Source organism: Scyliorhinus torazame, chromosome 1, assembly GCF_047496885.1.
Source record: "Scyliorhinus torazame isolate Kashiwa2021f chromosome 1, sScyTor2.1, whole genome shotgun sequence".
Taxonomy (NCBI): domain Eukaryota; kingdom Metazoa; phylum Chordata; class Chondrichthyes; order Carcharhiniformes; family Scyliorhinidae; genus Scyliorhinus; species Scyliorhinus torazame.
Window position 1 is genome coordinate 19,918,011 of NC_092707.1, and position 17,524 is coordinate 19,935,534.

Here is a 17,524-nt window from a genome sequence, read left to right on the forward strand (position 1 = left end):
AAAGCTGCAAACCACCATTTGAAGCAAAGACTCTTTTCTCTTTCATTTACGTTCCCCCCCCCACCCCCGTCTGCATGTGTGTGTGTAAATTCTAATACAAGTTAGATACTTGTTAACACTTAACCAACTGTATCTGCTGCGTATTTCAACATTAATCTTGTTGTAAATAAACAGTAATGGTGTTTCAACTTACAAACCTGGTGACTATAATTATTGGCGAGCCACGGCCAAAGATTTCGGGAATTTTTCTGAGAATTACTGGTTAACTTACTTGTGTTGTGACTCCGGGCACATGGGGCTGGAATTGATCGCGCACTAGCCTACGGTGTCGTAACAATATATATATCTTAAAATTAGTATATTTTAATTTGTATACCTTGTATTTTGGATACATATAGATTTGCTGAACAATTTATTGATATCCATAGTTTTAATAGGAAGATATAAACATATAGAATTATTTGTTTACTTATTGATATTTTAAAGATACAGATTTTTCAATGCAATTTATGGATGCAGTGATACTTGAGAGTAATGAGTACATAAAGTATGATAGTAACATAGCCCAGGTTTATGGTTGCAGCAGAGTAAATCCTATTTTGTCAGAGGTTTAACTTGTAGAATTCTTTTAATATAGGTGCAGAAAATCTTTGCTCAAAGCTTTCAGAGAAGCTGCAGTCGAAGACTTCTAGTAAAATAATTCTGTCGCACATGCCCCTGCTGATTTGTTGTTTGCAGGTATGTTGACATTTTAAAAATTACGATAAAGGAATGATATGTTCTATAATGTGTCAGACTCAGTTGGTGCCGCTCTGGCATTGGCACCAAAAGGTGGTGGGTTCAAGACCTCCGCGAAGGATTTGGCCACCTAATCTCGGCTGACACTTCATTCCGTTGGAGAAGTCGTCTTTTGGAGAAAATGTTAAACCACTTCCCTGTTTTCATGGATGTAAAAGTTCCTACAGCACTCTCCCAAGAAAAAAGTGTTCTTCTGGTATCCTGACCAACATTCAATCCTCAATGTTAGGAAAACCGATAACTAGTTACTCTCACCACTGCTGTTTGTGGGAACCAGCAGTGCCAATTGACTGGTACCTTTCCCAGCAAGAACTAATTGCATTTCCAAAGTAAACACAAGCGTGACACACTTTGGGAAGTTCTGAAGACCTGCCTTTCCATTGCTAGTCTGTCGTCCTATTGCCAACCGAGGATAGCATATAGGGTGTTTTTCTATACAATGTGATGCTCTAAATCGGTCATCACTACTGACTAACAGGAGGTTTGTTGTGCGTATTGCTTTTCTTAAATTTATTCAAGAGATGAAGGCTTTCGCTGGCGACCAGATGCAGTCCATGTGGTGTTGATACACCTACAGTGCTGTTAGGGAGGGAGTGCAAAATTGACAAATACTTTACTATTCCGATCGATAATGAAAACCCTAGCTATTGTTTCTCCTCTTTAGCCCAGAGACCAAGAAATGGGTGTTTAAGAAATGTACTTTTAAGAAATGGGTGTTTATCAGTGATGTCAAAGTGTGGGTGGAGCTGGGCTGTCTGTCAGCTTTTTACTTTCGTTTTAGGCTGTTTGCTGCAGGGTGTGTTTTAGTCTCGTTTTCAGTGTTGGAGCTGAAGCCAGACCAAGCAGGTGTACTGCTGTTCTCTCTGCCATCAAAAGACTATCTCTTGATCATTTGGTGAATTCAGAATTATAAATGTTCTCAGTAGTGAATGTAACCCTCATGTGCTTCTTTTGAAAGTTGTTTTAAGTCTTACGGATGTTAAAAGGAAAGCTTAAAGGATTACTTGGTATGGGGGTTGTATTTGACTAAATGATTGCTAAGATGTTCACTATGTTTTAAAAAGGTTAACTTGAGTTCATAGAATAAACATTGTTTTGCTTTGAAAAATACTTTTCCAATTCTGCTGTACCACACCTGTAGAGTGGGCCGTGTGCTCCCCATACCACAATCTATTAAAAATTGTGGGTCAGGGGAACTCCATGATACACTTTGGGGGTTCTCTAAACCCTGGCCCATAACACCTGACTGAAATCAGTTAATTGACCATGGGAGGTTTGTTTGGGTTAGTGTTGTATAATGGGAAATATGGATATGCAAATAGGTATAGCAACATGACAGTTAGAAGTAAATTTCTGTGGACAGGAAGTGTGCGTAGCTGCAAGACCTTTACTAGAGGAGGTAAGGGTGGCAAGATGGCACAGTGGTTAGCACTGCTGCCTCACAGGGCCAGGATCCCGGGTTCGATTCCTGCCTTGGGTGACTGTGTGGAATTTGCACATTCTCCCCGTGTCTGCGTGGGTTTCCTCCGGGTGCTCCGGTTTCCTCCCACAGTCCAAAGCTGTGCAGGTTAGGTGGATTAGACATGATCAGTACGCAAGGTTGGGGCGGAGGAGCGGGCCGAGGTAGAGTGCTCTTTCGGAGGGTTGGTGCAGACTCAGTGGGCCAAATGGCCTCCTTCTGCACTGTATGGATTCTATTGATATTACTAAGGACACCCAGGAATTGGTAAAATGATCGCACACAACCATTCTGCTATTCTAACATGCTTCATGAATTGGCGCAAAAACAGAAAATACTGGACAATCTCAGCCGGTCTGACAGCATCTGTGGGGAGAAAAGGGAGGTAACGCTTCAAGACTGGACAATTTGTCAAAGCTGGGGAGATATAAAAATGCGATCAGCTTTATACTGTTGTGGGGTGGGGTGTGTGAGCAGTGGAGCAGGCGAGAGGGTCAGCGATGGGCAGAGATTGACAAAGATGTTGTGGACAGAAAGACAAAGGGAATGGAAATGGTGGCGATAAAGACTAAGAAGGGTGCTGATAGTGGACCATTAAGAGATCAGAATGTGCTAATGGCAGAACAAAGGTAAACAGTGTGTCAAAGGGCAACCTGGAACAAGAAACAGATGGCCCTAGTGGGGTGAGGGAAGGAGGGACAATGGTGAGGGAAAAGCTTACGTTTTTTTCCCGAGTACCCAATTCCTTTGTTTCCAATTAAGGGACAATTTAGCGTGGCCAATTCATCTACCAGATCCAAGATAGCCGGTTCCATGGTTGTCTCCATGACTTATTGCTCGAGGAAACTGTCCCTAATGCATTCTATGAATTTGTTGTCACTGCTACCCATTCCAAGTTGATTAACCCAATCAGCATGAAGATTAAAGTCACCCATAATTATTGCTCTATGTTTTTGTACAGGCTTCGAGTAGTTGTTGATTTATATCCTTTGCTGCAATGTTTGTGGGGGTCTGTGCACTACTCCTACCAATGTCTTATTTCCCTTGCTGTTTTTTGCCTCCACCCAAATTTTTCATAGCATTTACAGTGCAGAAGGAGGCCATTCAGTCTGCACTGTCTCTTGGAAAGAGCACCCTACCCAAGCCCACACCTCCACCCTATCCCCATAACCCAGTAACCCCACCCAACACTAAAGGCAATTTTGGACACCGAGAGCGATTTAGCATGGCCAATCCACCTAACCTGCACATCTTTGGACTGTGGGAGGAAACTGGAGCCCCGGAGGAAACCCACGCAGACACGGGGAGAACGTGCAGACTCCACACAGACATGGAGTCTGCACGTTCTCCCCGTTATTCCCAACGGGGAATCGAACCTGGGATGCAGCTGTGAAGCAATTGTGCTAATCACTGTGCTACCATTCTGCCCTACCTAGACTCTACATCATACAAGTCTTGATCATCTCTCACAACTGTTCTCATTTTATCTCTTATTAACAGTGCTACCCCACCGCCTTTTTTTTCCCTTCTGTCCTTCTGAAAGGTAAAATATTCCTGAATGTAAAGTTCCCTATTTTGATCTCCTTGTAATCATGATTCCATAATGGCTATGAGATTATATCCATTTACCTTGATTTGTGCCGTCAGTGCATCTATCTTACTCCTAATGCTTTGTGCACTAAGATACAATGCCTTTAGGCTTGTCTTTTGCCATTTTTAATCATCCTATCTTTGTAGTGTGGCCCTATTTGCTTCTTGCCCTTGATTACCCTGTCTACCATTTTATCATTTTACTGTTCTTTTTTTTTACTGTCCTTGTTTCTCTTTCCCTTGTCACCCTGCTTCGATTCCCACCCGCTATCATTCTAGTTTAAACCTTCCCTAACTACATGAGCAATTACCCATGCTAGGACATCAGCCCTGGTCCTTTCCAGGTCTAACCCATCCAATTTGTAATGGTCCCACCGCCCCCAGAACTGGTGCCGATGGTTCCCGGAATCTGAACCCTCCCCCTTGCACCATCTTTCCAGCCACCTGTTCACATTATACATTGTGCTATTTCTAGCATGTGGCGCAGGCAGTAATCCTGAGATCACTACCTTTGAGGTCCTACTTTTCAACTTGCTTCCTAACTCCCTATGTTCGGCTTTTAGGACCTCCCCCTTTTTAAAAAAACTATATCATTGACACCGATGTGGACCACGACCACTGGCTGTTCACTCTCATCCCTCCAGGATGTCATATAGCCGCTCTGAGACATCTTTGCCCCTAGCACCAGGGAGGCAACATGCCATCCTGGAGTCTCCTTTGTGGCTACAGAATCGAATATTTACTCCCCTTACAATTGAATCCCCCAACAAATATTTATATCCATATCATTTACTCTTCCCCTACGCAGCAGAGCCAACATGGTATACGAAATTGGCAGTCGCTGCTTTACCCTGAGAGGCCATTCCCTTCACCAGTATCCAAAGCTGCATATCTGTTTTACAAGGGAATAGCTACAGGAGATTACTGCACTGCCTGCCTAGCCCTCTTCCTTTGCCTGGCGATTCTAAATGCAAAAGCTTTATTATCAAATCAGTTTTTGTAGTGGGTTTTCTTTTTCTTTGCAGTTATTTTGCTTGTTTGTGCCAATCGCCTAGCTTTGGGCGTCATTGCATGCATTTCAAAATATTTTCTTTTATCCAACCAGGGCCTGGGACATTTGTGTGAGCGATTCCCTGTTGCAGTTCATTCCGTCACAACATCGCTCAGAGATTTTTTGCTGATCCCTTCACCAGTGCTTGTCAAGGTGTACAAATATCACAGTCAGTACAATTCAGGTAACTGGATTCTTAACTCGTGTGCGAATATAATCAGTTGCAAATTTGTGAAATGTTATAATGGCCTTCGTTTGGGGAAAAAAAACATTGTGAGCAAAATTGAAGAAATTATTTTTATTGGCAGAGGCATTGAGGAGATACCCGCCTAACATGTCCTAAGCAACATATTTAAAAAATAAATTTAGAATACCCAATTCCTTTTTTCCAATTGAGGGGCAATTTAGTGTGGCCAATGCACCTTCCCAGCACATCTTTTTGGGTGTTGGGGGTGAGACCCATGCAGACACGGGGAGAATGTGCAAACTCCACACGGACAGTGACCCAGGGCCAGAATCGAACCCGGGTCCTCAGCGCTGTGAGGCAGCAGTCCTAACCACTGCCACCGCGCCGCCCATATGTCCCAATCAACATAATAGTAATCTATGTTAGCGTCACAAGTAGGTTTACTTTAACACTGCAATGATGTTACTGTGAAAATCCCTTAGTCGCCACACTCCAGCACTGAAGGAGAATTTAAAATGTCCAATTCACTTACAAGCACGCCTTTCGGGACTTGTGGGATGGTGCTACAGCAGTTAGCACTGTTGCCTCCCAGCGCCAGGGACCCGGGTTCAATTTTGGCCTCGGAACACTGTCTGTGCGGAGTTTGCACTTTCTTCCCGTGTCTGAGTGGGTTTCCTCCGGGCGCTCCGGTTTCATCCAACAGTCCAAAGATTTGCAGGTTAGGTGAATTGACCATGCTAATTTGCCCCCTAGTGTCCAAAAGGTTAGGTGGGGTTACGGGGATAGGGTGGAGGAGTGGGCTTTAGAGGGGTGCTCTTTCCAAGGGCTGGTGCAGACACGATGGGCCGAATGGCCTCTTTGTGCATTGTAATGCGATGATTTTATGAAATTGGAGGAAACCGTGCCGCCGGATGCAGTACACAGTGGTGAAAATTGCTGCAACAGCCTCCTCATTTTGTTATATTCTGTATAATTTAAGCTGTTTTAAGTTGACAGTGTAAGCAAGTTTCAAGTAAATGTCTGTTGCAGGAATACAGAATTACTGCAAATAAAGCGATCACTCAATTGAGCACACCGGCTATCATGCAGTGTTAATTCAACAATTATACAGCTCTTCCTTGAGGCTTTTCCCTGCCTGGTTGATCTGCAACTCCTCCATTTACCAGGCCCTAAGAGGGCATTAGTGACCATGGACGTCTATTGGTCCATTGGGTCGGCACATGATTTAGCTTGGCAAAGTACTGCGTTGGTTTTGCCATTGCGCTCTGCGATATGGCTGACCAGGAAACTCTCCTCTTGCCACCTGCCATCCGGTGTATTGAAAAGATTTACAGGCTGAAGCAGGACTTGAATCCAGAGTTTCTGGCCTAGGGCCCTACCACTGCGCCTCAAGACCTGTGCGCCGTAACTACAAAGCTGAGAATTTGTTTCTTTTTACGAGCTTCCATCTCACTGAGGAGGCTTCAGGCCAATTCACATCCCAGAACCTGCTCTGAAGACTCCACTCTTCATTTTTGATAGCTGTGACAAATTCCACCATTGCAGCTGAGATAGTCCACAACATTGTAAAACCACGTGCACCATTCAAAAACCAAACAACCCACAACTTGGTAAAAACCAGTCAAGTCGTCCTATTTCTCAATGTTAATGGATCGTTTCAGAAATACAGGATCTAGATCCGCTTTAATTAGGTCACGGTTCCTCCCAGATGAATTATAAAGAACACATCTGCATCTTTGTGGATGTTAGCTCTTCCTTGGGCCATACTCTGGGCTGAATTCTATGTCCCCACGCCAGCGTAAAAACGCGGGGGTTTCACTCTCGTCTTTCCTTAAGAAAGTCAAGAGCGTTTCTCCTACCTGCAGGGGGCTGGCAGGGCCCCAGAGTGCTTCTTGCAGCTCTGGCTACGGATACAGGGCCCCGCACATCCGGTCAGGAGTCCGCGCACGGCGGCTTGCAGCGGCCGTGCTGTGCCGATGGCGGACTCGGACCGCGGGCCATCATCCAAAATGTAGACCCCCCCCCCCAGATCGCGTGCGCCCACGGATCTGTACCGCCCGGTCGCTCCCCTGGCCGTCCATGAGGACCCGCGGTGATCGCTCACCCCCCCCGCCCCCCACCAGGGTGGCCGCGGACTGAGTCCGCAGCCGCCACCCAAGGTTCCCGACAGCCGATACCCAAGGTTCCTGACAGCCGATACATGGTTAGAACCACGCCATCGGGACCTCGGCCAGTTTTGCGCGGAGAATCATGCGGGGGGGGGCTCTGTCAATGGCCCCCTAGCTGCGCCGCGTAGGTTGCGCGCGAGCGATTCCTGAGCGATTCTCCGGGGACCATTCTCCATCCCCGATTTCGGCGGGGGGGCTGTGAAGAATCCAGCCCACTATCTGTCAACCAAATTTTGTTGATGTTATTTTTGAAGTAGTCTGCCTGTCTATCAACAATATAGCAAACGGTGAGCAAAAACATTACCTTTGCCCACTTTTAGTGGCGGAATTAAAAAAGCTTTGCTGAACCATGTACATGGCCTCATTTGTAGTTTCCTTGGAGACTTTTGTATTTCCCATAACAGTGCAATTTTGTTCCTATAAAGGAGGTGCCGACATTAAAATAAGTGTAACAAATGAGCACTTGGAGGCAACTGTGCTAACCCCGAAGAAAAACCAGCCATCTATGTATGAACAGCTGAGGGACATTGCTATAGACAACATTTGTAGGTAAGAAAAATCCAAGCCATCTATGCAGGAGCATTGCTGTATAAAGGGGTGACCTGATCGATGTGTACAAGCATATATGAGGGGCATGGACAGGGAACAGCACTTCCCCTTAGTTGAAGGGTCAGTCACGAGGGGACACAAGTTCAAGGTGAGGTGCCAAAGGTTTATTGGGAGGGGATGCAAGGAAAAACTTTCTTACCCAGAGGGTGGTGATGGTCTGGAATGCACTTGCCTGGGAGGGTTGTAGAGGTGGGTTGCCTCACATTCTTTATAAAGTAAAGTTGCCATGGTCCCAGATGACCGTAGCTGTTTGCCCCTTTGAGGGGGAGAGATGACTGGGAGTGATTTCACCACACCTCCGACGAGGGGCAAGGTTGAGAAGGAGGGGCCTTCATGAATAACCTCCGCCAGTACGGGAATTGAACAGACGCTGTTGGCCTCATTCTACATCTCGAACCAGCTGTCCAGCCAGCTAAACCCCCCCCCCCCCCTTTAAAAGTACTTGGATGAGCATCTGGCACGTCATAACATTCAAGGCTATGGGCCAAGTGCTGGTAAATGAGATTAGGTTGGCAGGCCAGGTGTTTTTCACATGTCAGTGCAGACTCAATGGGCCGAAGGGCCTCTTCTGGGATGAATAGAGAACTTGCATTTATATAATCACATGATCCATTCATTGGACGTCCCAACGTGCATTAAAATTAGGGATTTACACATGATACATAGTTACTGTTATATTGGCAAGCACAGCAGCTATTTTCCTTGCACTTGTCAGCTACAACTCTCACCAACTTCTACAGATGCACCATAGAAAACATTCCTTCCGGTTGCATCACAGCTTGGTATGGATCCTGCTCTGCCCAAGACCGCAGGAAACTACAAAAGGTCGTGAATGTAGCCCAGTCCATCACGCAAACCAGCCTCCCATCCATTGACTCTACAATTCCCGCTGCCTCGGAAAGGCAGCCAGCATAATTAAGGACCCCACGCACCCCGGACAGATTCTCTTCCACCTTCTCCCATCAGGAAAAAGATACCAAAGTTTGAGGTCACGTACCAACTGACTCAAGAACAGCTTCTTCCCTACTGCCATCAGACTTTTGAATGGACCTACCTCGTATTAAGTTGATCTTTTCTCGACACCTTGCTATAACTGTAACATTATATTCTGTAGTCTCTCCTTCCTTCCCTATGTACGGTATGCATTGTCTGTACAGCATGCAAGAAACAATCCTTTTCACTGTATACTAATACATGTGACAATAATAAATCAAATCAAACTTATATCGTGCATATGAAGCCTCAAAAATAACCCAAAGTGTTTCATAGTCAGCAAGATACCTTTTGAAGTGTTAATCAACGTTCAAAAGGAAGGTTTCTCAGCCGCTAATTTTCGCACAAGGCCACCTAAACAACATTGAGTTACTGGAAAGGTAATCTTCCTTTTTCTTTTAGTTATGTTGGTTGCTAGGTAAACCTTTTTGGTCGCTAACAGAAGGCAAGCCCCACTGCTCTGCATCAAATTGTGCAATGGGATGAGAAGGCAAACATATGTTTGTTGTCTTACCCGCAAGACAACACCTCCAACAGTGTGGCACTCCCTAAGTGCCCAGTAACAGCATTTGCACGACTTAAAAAAAAAAATCTTTTTTAAATTCTCCTCCTTTTTCACATTGTCTCCCGCATTTACACCCATCAACAATAAACAATAATCAGCAAGATATGTCAGTCCCCATAATAACAACGATCCCATCCGCCCACCAACCCCCAAACCTCAGCCCGCATGTTTACATAAACAAATGACAAAAAGGAATCAGGGATTACCCATAGTCACCCTTAATCTTACACAGCCCCCCCCCCCCCCCCCAAACAAATAATGTTCGATGTTATCCAGTTCTTGAAAGTGCATAATAAATAGTGCCCATGATTTGTAGAACCCCTCCGAGCTTCCCCTCAGTTCGAACTTAACCTTCTCAAGGGTCAAGTATTCCAACAGGTCCCCCCCGCCACGCCAGGGCACTGGGTGGAGAGGCTGCTCTCCATCCCAGCAGGATCCGCCTTCGGGCGATCAACGAGGCGAAGGCTATGATATCTGCCTCCGCACCCGTTTCCAACCCTGGCTGGCTGGTCCGACACCCCGAATATGGCATCCCGGGGACCCGGGTCCAGTTTCACACGCACCACCTTGGAAATTACCCTGAACACCTCCTTCCAGTACTCCCCTAGCTTTGGACTGGACCAAAACATATGAACGTGATTAGTGCCCCCCCGACACCGCTCACACACATCCTCTACTCCTTCAAAAAATCGGCTCAGCCTCGCCCTCGTGAAGTGCGCTCTATAGAACATAGAACATAGAACAATACAGCGCAGTACAGGCCCTTCGGCCCACGATGTTGCACCGAATCAAAAGCCATCTAACCTACACTATGCCATTATCATCCATATGATTATCCAATAAACTTTTAAATGCCCTCAATGTTGGCAAGTTCACTACTGTAGCAGGTAGGGCATTCCACGGCCTCACTACTCTTTGCGTAAAGAACCTACCTCTGACCTCTGTCCTATATCTATTACCCCTCAGTTTAAAGTTATGTCCCCTCGTGCCAGCCATTTCCATCCGCGGGAGAAGGCTCTCACTGTCCACCCTATCTAACCCCCTGATCATTTTGTATGCCTCTATTAAGTCTCCTCTTAACCTTCTTCTCTCCAACGAAAACAACCTCAAGTCCATCAGCCTTTCCTCATAAGATTTTCTCTCCATACCAGGCAACATCCTGGTAAATCTCCTCTGCACCCGCTCCAAAGCCTCCACGTCCTTCCTATAATGCGGTGACCAGAACTGTACGCAATACTCCAAATGCGGCCGTACCAGAGTTCTGTACAGCTGCAACATGACCGCCTGACTCCGGAACTCAATCCCTCTACCAATAAAGGCCAACACTCCATAGGCCTTCTTCACAACCCTATCAATCAGGGTGGCAACTTTCAGGGATCTATGTACATGGACACCTAGATCCCTCTGCTCATCCACACTTTCAACAACTTTACCATTAGCCAAATATTCCGCATTCCTGTTATTCCTTCCAAAGTGAATCACCTCACACTTCTCTACATTAAACTCCATTTGCCACCTCTCAGCCCAGCTCTGCAGCTTATCTATATCCCTCTGTAACCTGCTACATCCTTCCACACTATCGACAACACCACCGACTTTAGTATCGTCTGCAAATTTACTCACCCACCCTTCTGCGCCTTCCTCTAGGTCATTGATAAAAATGACAAACAGCAACGGCCCCAGAACAGATCCTTGTGGTACTCCACTTGTGACTGTACTCCATTCTGAACATTTCCCATCAACCACCACCCTCTGTCTTTCTGCTAGCCAATTTCTGATCCACATCTCTAAATCACCCTCAATCCCCAGCCTCTGTATTTTCTGCAATAGCCTACCGTGGGGAACCTTATCAAACGCTCTATATACCACCTTCAGCTGTATCAGCCCCAACCTCGCACATGAGGTGGAGGCATTCACTCTCCGGAGCACCTCACACCAGACCCCCTCCTCTGTAACCTCTCCCAGCTCTTCCTCCCACTTTGCTTTGATCCCTTCCAGTGGTGCCTTATCCTCTTCCAAAATAACTCCGTACACCGCTGACACTGCCCCCTTCTCCACTCCCCTTGTCGTCAACACATCCTCCAACAATGTGGAGGCCGGTTCCTCTGGGAAGCTCTGTCCCTCCTTCCTGGCAAAATCCCGATCCTGCATGTACCTAAACACTTCTCCCTGCTCTAGCCCACACTTCGCTTCCAGCTCCCTCAATCCTGCAAACCGACCCCGAAGAATCAAATCTTTTAGCGTCTTAATCCCCTTCTCCTCCCATTTCCGAAAACTTCCATCCCACCCCCCTGGCTCAAATCTGTGGTTCCCCCGAATCGGCATTTCCCTTGACCCTACCCCCAACCCGAAGTGTTGGCGAAACTGCTTCCAGATTTTCAATGAAGCTATTATTACCGGACTCCCTGAGTATTTCCCCAGAGCTATCGGGAGCGGCGCTGTTGCGAGTGCCTTCAGCCCCGACCCCCTGCACAATCTCTCCTCCATTCTGACCCACTGAGAATCAACCCCTCTGACCCAGCTCCACACCTTCTCCACATTCGCCGCCCAGTAGTAGTACAACAGGTTCGGGAGACCCAAACCCCCTGCCTGCCTTCCCCTCTGTAGCAGCACTTTTCTCACTCTGGCCACCTTCCCTCCCCATATGAATGAGGTAATCCTTTCCTCAATCTCCCTGAAAAAAGACTTTGGCAGGAAAATCGGTAGGCATTGAAAAATAAACAGGAATTGCGGCAGCACATTCATTTTAACCGCCTGTACCTGACCCGCCAGTGACAGAGGAAGGCCATCCCACCTTGCCAGATCGGCTTTCACTCTCCCTACCAAACTAGTGATGTTGTACCTGCGAAGCCTCCCCCACTCCCGGGCAACCTGCACCCCCAGATACCTAAAATGAGTCCCTGCCCTACGGAATGGCAGCCCCCCCACCCCTGCCCCCATCCCTGGCCGAGACACTACAAAATACTCACTCTTGTCCAGGTTCAGCTTGTACCCCGAGAAAGACCCAAATTACCCGCAGTAGCTCCAATATTCCTCCTATCGATGCACTCGGTACCGACACATACAGCAGCAAGTCGTCGGCATATAAGGACACCCTATGCTCTATCCCCCCCCCCCCCGCACTATTCCTTTCCATGCTCCCGAACTTCTGAATGCAATGGCCAACGGCGCAATCGCAAGTGCAAACAGCAGGGGGGACATAGGACATCCCTGTCTCGTCCCACAGTGGAGAGAAAAGTATTTCAAACTGATATTATTTGTGCGGACACTTGCCTTCGGTTCCTTATATAATAGCTTTACCCAGTTCACAAACCTTGGTCCAATCCCAAACCGCTCCAGCACTGCCATCAGGTACCCCCATTCTACCCGATCAAACGCCTTCTCGGCGTCCAATGCCACAACTACCTCTGTTTCCTTCCCTTCTGCCGGTGCCATAATGACGTTCAAAACCCTCCTAATGTTCGAAAACAGCTGCCTCCCTTTCACGAACCCCGTCTGATCCTCCCCTATCACCTTCAGGAGGCACTCCTCCAGCCTACCCGCCAGTACCTTCGCCAACACTTTTGCATCCACATTCAGAAGTGATATGGGCCGATACGACCCACACTCCGTCGGATCCTTATCTTTTTTGAGCAACAGTGAAATCGATGCCTGCCCCAAGGTTTGCGGCAACACCCCCTTCCCTATCGCCTCCTCAAACATCCCCACCATCAGGGGTGCCAACCTGTCCTTGAATTTTTTATAATATTCCACCGGAAACCCATCCGGCCCTGCCACCTTCCCCGACTGCATCCTCCCAATCGCATCTTTTATCTCCTGCTCCACTATTGCTCCTTCTAATGTAGCCCTGTCCCCCTCCCCTAGCCTCGGGTACTCCAACCCATCGAGAAATTCCTGCATCTCACGGTCTCCCCCGGGTGGCTCTGACTTGTGCAACCTCTCATAAAACTCCTCAAAAACCTTGTTAATCAGCACTGGAGCCACCACCAACTTCCCTGCCCTATCCATCACCTGAAGCACTTGCACTTCTGATGGACGTGGCAATTATCTTGATAATAAATTCACACCTGTGAGATTAGCTGTGTGGTGGGGTTAATTGATTTGATTTGATTTATTATTGTGACATGTATTAGTATACAGTGAAAAGTATTGTTTCCTGCATGCTGTACAAACAATGCATACTGTACATAGGGAAGGAAGGAGTGACTGCAGAATATAATGTTAGTTACAGCAAGGTGTAGAGAAAAGATCAACTTAATACGAGGTAGGTCCATTCAAAAGTCTGATGGCAGTAGGGAAGAAGCTGTTCTTGAGTCGGTTGGTACGTGACCTCCAACTTTTGCATCTTTTTCCTGACGGAAGAAGGTGGAAGAGAGTATGTCCGGGGTGCGCGGGGTCCTTAATTATGCTGGCTGCCTTTCCGAGGCAGCGGGAATTATAGACAGAGTCAATGGATGGGAGGCTGGTTTGTGTGACGGACTGGGCTACATTCACGACCTTTTGTAGTTTCCTGCGGTCTTGGGCAGAGCAGGCTCCATACCAAGCTGTGATACAACCAGAAAGAATGCTTTTTATGGTGCATCTGTAGAAGTTGGTGAGGGTTGTAGCTGACATGCCAAATTTCCTTCGTCTTCTGAGAAAGTAGAGTCGTTGGTGGGCTTAATTTTGGTGGCCAGATTTAAAAAGCGTTGTGATGCTGAAACTGTATTTTAATTTATTTTTGCTGCATAGGTGCCTTAAGGCGGGATCAGTTGCAGACCCAGTAATTGTGGAAGCGTTCTTGGCCAGTCTATCCAATCGTCTGTACATATCCCAAGAGAATGATAAGTGAGTAACAACAACAATGTTCTAATCTGTTGTTCCAGTTATGGGCCAGTCTATTAGATACGCCTTTTTCCATGTACATCTAGCTCACAATCTGCATAGGGGGTTCAGATTTAATCTGCTTTTTAACGATGTTATGCTTTTTTTGTTTGAATTATAATGTCCATTTTATGAATACTATCTGCTAATGAATGCATTTGGTGAAAAAATATGTCCAGTGAAGCAAATCTCTAAATGTTTTTCTTTCACTTGGGGAAACTAATCAAGAGTTAGAAGTGTTTGTTCCGAAACTTCACCCATGATTTTCATGGTATTTTTCCATGTAGTTTTAAAATAGCTCATGCCAGCTTGACCTTTTCGTACGAAAGCAAGAAAGTTGTGTTCGGGAATGTTTCGGTTTTTCATTCTCGCTGAGAATTTCTGGCATCAATTGCAAGACTGACTTTTATTTATTTTTCGCTTCGTGCCCATGGATCAACAGGACAACCATGAATATCATGTTAGAACGGAGAGAACCTCTCCAGGCCGGTGGATTCATTTAAATTGGCAGATAATTGAGATGCCTGTCATCCTTGTCAATGCGTTTCGTGAATACCCCATAGGGTCAGGAGTAGGCCATTGGACCCCTTGAACCCAGGGCAGCACGGTAGCACAGTGGTTAGTACAGTTGATTCACAGCTCCAGGGTCCCAGGTTCGATTCCCGGCTTGGATCACTGTCTGTGCGGAGTCTGTACGTTCTCCTCCGGATGCTCCGGTTTCCTCCCACAGTCCACAGATGCGCAGGTTAGGTGGATTGGCCGTGGTGAATTGCCTTTCGTGTCCAAAACGTTACGTGGGGTTACTGAGTTACGGGGTTAGGATGTCGGGCATGGGCTTAAGTGGGGTGCTCTTTCCAAGGGCCAGTGCAGACTCAATGGGCCGAATGGCGTCCTGCACTGTCAATTCTATGAAAACTGCTCCACCTTTCGATTAAAATAATGTCTGACCTGATCTCGACCTTCCGTTCCTAGTCTGTGCCCCTTGACTCTTGACTCCCCTCCCCTCCTCAATCTGTAGCTGTATCGACTAAGAACGAAACAGTTGAGCCAAAGCCCCCAGTTGACCTGAAGTTGCAGTTCGCGCAAGCGTTGAAATGAGCTGTATCTTAAAAAGTGGCAAGCCACAGCTAAAAGATCTGGGGGGCGATTCTCCAAAATGGAGACTAAGTGTTCGCACCGTTGTGAAGGCTGTCGCGTTTCACGACGGCGCAAAATGCGCGCGGGGACGACCGATTCTGTCCCCCACAGGGGGCCAGCACGGCATAGGAGTGGTTCACGCCGCTCCAGCCTCCCTTCCCGGCGGCAAATGGGTGCCGTGCCAACCCGCGCATGCGTGGGGGACATCTTCAACGCTCTGACCCCGACGCAACATGGAGCGGGGGTTCTGGGGCCGGAAACGGAAGAAAGTACGGTGAGCCACGATCGCGGGCCCGGCCCCATCGGAGGCTGAATTCCTCCACCCAGCCAACCTGAACAGGCTCTTGCAACCCAACAGTTAAAAGATTTGATCTGACCTCAAACTCTGACTTGCTGGTTTGAATTATGAAACCAAAGTCATGTGGTGGGGGGGTGGGGGGGAACGAATAATTATTGTCCAATTGTTCACCGAGTGTGGAAAGCGCTCACAAGCAGCCAGACCAGCTGAGATTTCCCAGCATTTTCTTTTTGATTTCAGATTCCAGCATCCGCAGTAATTTGCTTTCATCAAGATTGCTTTTATTGCCCTTCTCGCACTTGACTTTGTGAAGCTGCCTTGAAACAGCACGGTAGCACAGTGGTTAGCACTGTTGCTTCACAGCTCCAGGATCTCGGGTTCGATTCCCCGCTGGGTCACTGTCTGTGCGGAGTCTGCACGTCCTCCCCTTGTCTGCGTGGGTTTCCTCCGGGTGCTCCGGTTTCCTCCCACAGTCCAAAGATGTGCGGGTTAGGTGGATTGGCCATGATAAATTGCCCTCAGTGACCAAAAAATGTTTGCCGGGGTTACTGGGTTACGGTGATAGGGTGGAGGCTGAAGTAGGGTGCTCTATCCAAAAGCCGATGGATAGGGTGGAGGTGCAGGCATCAGTAGATCACAGGTTTGTTTCTACATTTATACAATGCAGAAGGAGGCCATTCGGCCCATCGAGTCTGCACCGACCCACTTAAGCCATATCCCTTCCACCATATTCCTGTAACCCAATAAACATCCTAACCTTTTTGCTCACTAAGGGCAATTTATCATGACCAATCCACCCAACCTGCACGTCTTTGGGCTGTGGGAGGAAACCAGGGCACCCGGAGGAAACCCACGCAGACACGGGGAGAACGTGCAGACTCCGCACAGACAGTGACCCAGCGGGGAATCGAACCTTGGGACCCTGGCGCTGTGAAGCCCCAGTGCTGTCCACTTGTGCTACCGTGCTGCCCAAACAACTGTGGAGATGCCGGGGTTTGAACCTGGGGCCTCATACATGCAAAGCATGCACTCTACCACTGTGCTACATCCCCTACAGTTCCCTAACCCAGGCTTTTAACCCATCCTGCACCAAATACAGATAATAAATATATCTGAAATTCCCACATTCGTCACAGCACTGTACTTGTGAAAAAGTATCATTCAGTTAACAACTTTTCTGTAAAAACCTTTAAAATGTGGCTGAAATGTGTCTTGTTTTCCATAATTATTGACTTTTGTGCTTAATATTGATTTAATTTTAATGATCAGCACCTCTTGTTATCAAGATGGACAATTCTGGCCGAGATCTCGAAACATCAGTGAAAATCCCACCACGGCAGCTGGAGAATTTAATTCATTTAACTATAATTCTGGAATTAAAAACTAGCATCAGTAATTGTAGGATGTCTTGTGGTGCAGTGGGTAACATCCCTACCTCTGCTCCAGAAGCTTCAGTTTCAACTCCCACTCTAGGCGCGTTCATAACGCGGTCAAACATGTTGCGAACATGTAAAATACTTCCAATGCACCAAGGGCTGGCGATAAGAATGGGAGAGACTTCCGGTCAGCCATGCTTGCTGTGGAGCGGTGCCCTCAAGCTGTAAGTCTCTGGCGACAGGCTAGCGTTCCAGGAAAAACCCGTTATGGAATCAGATGAAAGTCTGCTTTGTGCATCATTCGGTGTGGGAAGAGAAACAGCAACAACAATCAGAATTGGTGCCAGGAAACCAAAAACAAATCCAACTCTCTCACTCCCGTCCTTCAGGAAAGGAAATTCACAATCCCTGCAGTGCAGGGGGAGACCAT

At 47.1% G+C, this 17,524-nt stretch overlaps 1 protein-coding gene and 1 non-coding gene across 2 annotated transcripts in view; one reads left to right on the forward strand and one right to left on the reverse strand.

The window, feature by feature from the left end:
* The window catches only part of pi4kab (phosphatidylinositol 4-kinase, catalytic, alpha b), a 345,324-nt gene that overhangs the window by 75,043 nt on the left and 252,757 nt on the right, over positions 1–17,524 (forward strand). The window contains exons 12-15 of the mRNA XM_072473986.1: positions 638–738; positions 4,953–5,082; positions 7,679–7,802; positions 14,152–14,247. Of these exons, the coding sequence (XP_072330087.1) occupies positions 638–738; positions 4,953–5,082; positions 7,679–7,802; positions 14,152–14,247 (451 nt within the window). The remainder of the gene's footprint in view (positions 1–637; positions 739–4,952; positions 5,083–7,678; positions 7,803–14,151; positions 14,248–17,524) is intronic.
* On the reverse strand, positions 16,699–16,770 carry trnaa-ugc (transfer RNA alanine (anticodon UGC)). Its single transcript has one exon. It is a non-coding gene; the product is annotated as a tRNA-Ala (tRNA).